Below are 4,928 nucleotides of genomic sequence, written 5' to 3'. Positions count from 1 at the left end.
AAGTTTTATACTGTGTGATCCTTGGGTAATGCTTGACATAGATAAAATGAGATTTTTCAGCAGCAGGTTTTTTTCAACTATTTAATACAGATTTCTTGCAGGTTTTGTGCATGACAGTATTCTTCATTGCTTTTGAACTTCAGTGGCAATGTAATATGTCTTTATACGGAGACTACCAAGACAGTTTATTTGGACAGAGAGTAATATTTATGTTGTTATTCTGCTGGTTCCTATTAGATTCATATGCACATAGCTATTTAATGTTTTATATCATTGCATCTTTGAAATGTTAATTGTTCAGTAAGAACAAAACACATTTAGGCTAACTTTCCTTTTTGGTATTCCTGCACTAACTATGGGATGAATTAGCCTTAGTTATCTGTGAAGCATCACATACACTTACAACACTCAGCAAGTAATAAGCCAAATTTTGAAGTTTCTCCAAAGCTCAAAATATTCTCTTTAAGTCCCATGTCACTATATTGGTGCACAGCAGTCCTGAGGGACGCCTCTTTCCGAGGTATAGGTTGATCCATCCTATTCTTTTTTGTTTCTCCATCTCGGTAAGAGGTTAGAGCTCTGTGCCTCAGTAAATATAAGTGCACCTCAGCTACTTACTTAATGTATTTTGCAATAGAAAACCTGGCAGACACTTAAAAAATCAACCCTCTGCAGAGGCTAAAATCGATTGCCATCTTCTGGTTTTACTCAGTCTTGAAGTCGACTCCTACTGAGTTTGACCTGCCTGAGTAGACACTCAGGGCAGTAAGAGCTTCAGCATTTGGCAAAATAATAAGTTAAAAAAAAAAAAAAAAAAAAAAAGAAAAAAAAGTGAAGCCTTCCTTTAAGGAAAATATCAACATCACAGTATCTTTGATTCTCCATTGCCCAGCATCTAATTTAGTCACTAGACAAATAAAGAAAATGAGTGTTCAGAAACACTATGGACTTCTGTAAGGTCCTCAAGTTTCTCCAGCACTCCTTTATGCTAGGTTCAAGGGCTGGCTTTCTTTTTAAATTGCCCTAGAAGATCCAGTCTGAACCAGAGCAGGATTAGCTGGCTGCGTAAGAAATCCCTGGAGAGGAGAGGAACACAGAGAGCTGCAGCACTGCCAGGCAATGAGCACCGCTCCAGCCCATAGCACAAACCAGGAAAGCTGCCATCACCAACAGATGAGCTTTAGAAAAAGGAGCTGAAATTAAGTTTCATATATGCGTGCCCACGCGCAGTGCCCACCCTACATCTCTGACGGGCGATATACGGTAGAAGAGAGCACGTCCACACGTCCCCGTTGTTTGGCATTACAGCCCTGGGCTGAGAACCGGCACAGCCGAGATGCTGCTCGCATTTGCTCCTACCACCGAGGCAGTAACCTCCAGCAAAGGAGCGGCGCTGACAGCATGGAGCAGTAACTTCTAAAGACCACCACAGATGTTTGCTTCAGTGCCCACAAAACAAAGCCTCTGGGGAAGCCACCGGGGTGGTGTTAATCACAGCAGGATCCTCTCCAGACACCAGAATTGCTCAGGTTCGCAATGGCAGAAGAGGTGGCTAAATGGTACAATAAGCTCCCGTCCTGCCTACACCAGGCACTTCATCCTGGGACTCATGATTTAGACCCTTTAGGACCTGATAGAGCTTGGCCATGCTGGACACTGGGAAAAATATAGGCACAATGGGATAAATTTATTTTAACAAACTAAAAATGTATTGTGCTTTTGGAAAGAAATTCATAAATATTATGCTTCCATGGAGTAAAACCAATATGTAGCAATGTATTTTCTGTCCCACCTTAGAAAATGGATTCCCAACTCCAAGATTACATAAATGTGTTAGTGAGCACAGTTTTACATGTACATAATTCCTTCTTTTTCCTGGTGTATTTGCAGGTAAAAACTTCACTGACTTGTGCAATAGTTCTCACATATTTGTAGTATATTTCTACCTGAAGAGCAGCAAATCATAAAAGCAGATTCTGTATAAGCTATCAGATTTCTGCAGGGGGGGGAAACAACCAATAACAAAAAAAACCCCAAACAAACAAACCAACCACAAAACTGATCTCACATTTAAAACTGTTTTCCTGACTTTTTCTCCCCAGAAATGCATAACATTGGTTGTGTAAAAAACTAAACCACCATATGAGGCATATTTTAAACCCTCGTATAAACAATGAAGCTTTTATGGCATCCTCAGAGCAAAGAATGTCCAAATATGGCTGAGAGTTAAGTACCCTGAGAATTAACTGCTCTTAATAAATTCACTGAAGTTTGTAAGTCCACATTTACCAAGAATCAGAAAAGAAATAAAGGGAAGAGAACATGATTCAACTCATTTTCCTGTACCATTCTCTAAAGATGTTGTGTTATAAGCATCCTCCATATCTTGGATGCTGGAGGCATCTGTTGAATCTTGGTCGCTGACTACAATTCCTACTGAAGAAAGGCTAGAAATGAAGGAGTGCATCTTTTTTGCATAAATATCCCTAATGTTAAAATAAGGTAGGTCATTACATTTCTCTTTGCGATCATTGTTGCATTGGTCTGGATCAATATCTTTTTGTTTTTGATAGTACTTAGAAAACTTATTGAAAATAATGGTGATTGGAAGTGCTACCACTAGTATCCCACAGATGATGCATAGGGTGCCAAGCAGCTTTCCAGCAAGCGTGACCGGGTAAGTGTCCCCATAACCAACAGTGGTCATGCTGATGGTTGCCCACCACCAGCAAACAGGGATGCTGTGCAGTTCTGATGAGTCATCATCCTTCTCCACTGAGTAGACAAGCACTGAAAAAATAGAAATCCCAACAGACAAAAACAAAAGCAGGAGTCCAACTTCCTGATAGCTATGTCTCAAAGTGGCACCTAAAGACCGCAGTCCTACAGAGTGCCTGGCCAGTTTCAAGATGCGAAATATCCTCATTAACCGCAGGATTTGAACCACTTTCCCCATATTTTCAATATCTTCACTTTCTTCTTCCTTCGTGTCCACAGCCAGTGTGGCATAAAATGGGATAATAGAGACAAAATCAATGATATTCAGTGGCTTCTTCCAGAACTTCTTTTGACTTGGAGCAGTGATGAGCCTGATCACTAGCTCAGCAGTGAACCAGATGATGCACGTAATCTCCACAGCTTCCAAAACAGGGTCTTCAATCTCCCTGTCATTGGCATCCAGCTTTTGAAACTCTGGCATGCTGTGAATGCACATGGCCACGATTGAAGCCAGGACAACACTCAGGGACGACACGGCAATTAACTTGGCAGACAAGCAGTATGCAGGATTTTCCATTCTGACCCAGATCTTCTTTCTTATTTCACCAAAACACAGATTGTCGAACTTTTCCAGCTCTTTGTCAAATATGGATGACTCTTCATTAGAGGAGTCTATACTTCTGTCATTGCTCTTCTGATCCCAGTCTTTCTCAGGACCTTCTTCTTTCCTCTCTTGGTACCGATTGCTGCAGCAGGAATCAATAAACAGCTCATTTATCCCCCAGTACTCTATTTCCTGGCAGAAGGAAAAGACACAAAGTTCTTCCATGACATGAAGTTTGCCTGTATAGTAAAAATTCAGGACATATCGGAACAATGAAGGATTCCTGTCGAAGTAATATTCCTTGTCTGCAACACTATAATCATCACACAGTTCTAGAATAGCCTCTTCTGAATGGCATTTGAGAAGTTTCCCAAGTCTGGTATGGGGAAATCGGAGCAAGGTGCTCTGGTCCACCGATTGCTTAAAGCCACCCACATTCAAATTGATAAGTTCTGCATCTTTGCCAGGTCTGCGGAAAAATTCACCATAAACCATTTTGAACAGACAAGTTCTACTGCTGGTGCCCAAAGAGATTACATTGAACCTGAAAAGAACATAAGATATTGTTAGAGCATTTAATTCAGTTTTGCTCTTGTGACACATTCTTTTTTCCATCCAAGGTTACTGTGAAATGCTATAACAAAAAAAGAAATGAAATTATGAATACCATTATTCAGCAGTTCACAGAAATAGGTTTAAATCAGTTTGATAGTTTAACACAGCTTTAGCAAATTTGAAAGGAATAGGTTCTGGTTTAGCTCTCCTTAATTTTTTCTAGTGTGGAGGCAGAATGTCTAATTCATCAGTAAATCAGTATCTGTCCTACTATCCCATTGAAATTAATAGTCAAGAAATAGGTCTACTTCAGTGACATAAAAAAATCTTTAGCTTAAAGACAGAAAAATTGTCAATCCATCAAAATATTTAGGACAAAGCTTAAGGCAGGTGTCTCAATTATGGTGTCAGTAGAGTTGTATTGATTTGTATGATGTTGCAATTTGTAATCCACTACTTTCAACATTATCTGCTTGAATGTGGACTGCAATTACTTCCGTTGTCATATCAATTAATTTCTTTCTAGACTCATCCACAGAAGAGCATTCTGTATTCTTGAAAACATATCAAATGCACATTTGAAGCTTTCCAATTCCTGACTTCGGAGTTTTGTCTAGTACTTATTTCAGTATCTGCACTCCCTGAAGGTATTTTTCTACCTGCCTTTCTACTCACCTGGAGTGTCACAACCCTCTTACGACCTTGGTCAGTTCCAGAAGCAATTCCTATTCTGCCACGGTATAGCCACAACCACTACAGTAATGCCGAGAAGTTGGCGTTGAAATGCCATTTCTGGAAAGCGGAGCTTCCAGAGATGGAAATTCCACAGAAATTTCACCTCAGTAAGTAAGTGTGGATACCTGCAGATAGACAGAAGGACATTTCAGTGTTTTCATATTTTACTGTAAGTTAAATCATACAGCTGAAACTGAATTCAAAAAGGCAGATATAGTTACTAGCAAATAAGTTAACTTTTTCAGGAGAACTTCACTCTTGCTTTCCTTCTAAGGAACAGTCATCTTCAAGCCAAAACTGGAATTTCTTACACTTG

The 4,928-nt window shown here is 39.8% G+C and overlaps 1 protein-coding gene across 1 annotated transcript; it reads right to left on the bottom strand.

Moving 5' to 3' along the window:
• Positions 1–2,069: 2,069 nt before the first annotated feature.
• Positions 2,070–4,617, bottom strand: KCNS3 (potassium voltage-gated channel modifier subfamily S member 3). The gene is made up of 2 exons (XM_049818713.1): positions 4,553–4,617; positions 2,070–3,866 (listed from the first exon to the last, which is right to left on the bottom strand). The coding sequence occupies exon 2, from the start codon at positions 3,815–3,817 to the stop codon at positions 2,333–2,335; it is 1,485 nt and encodes a 494-aa protein (XP_049674670.1). The 5' UTR covers positions 3,818–3,866; positions 4,553–4,617; the 3' UTR covers positions 2,070–2,332.
• Positions 4,618–4,928: the final 311 nt, after the last annotated feature.

The sequence above is a fragment of the Accipiter gentilis genome, chromosome 16 (assembly GCF_929443795.1).
Source record: "Accipiter gentilis chromosome 16, bAccGen1.1, whole genome shotgun sequence".
Taxonomy (NCBI): domain Eukaryota; kingdom Metazoa; phylum Chordata; class Aves; order Accipitriformes; family Accipitridae; genus Astur; species Astur gentilis.
Note: the sequence above shows the minus strand (reverse complement) of the source record. Positions and strands in the feature narration are given on the sequence as shown.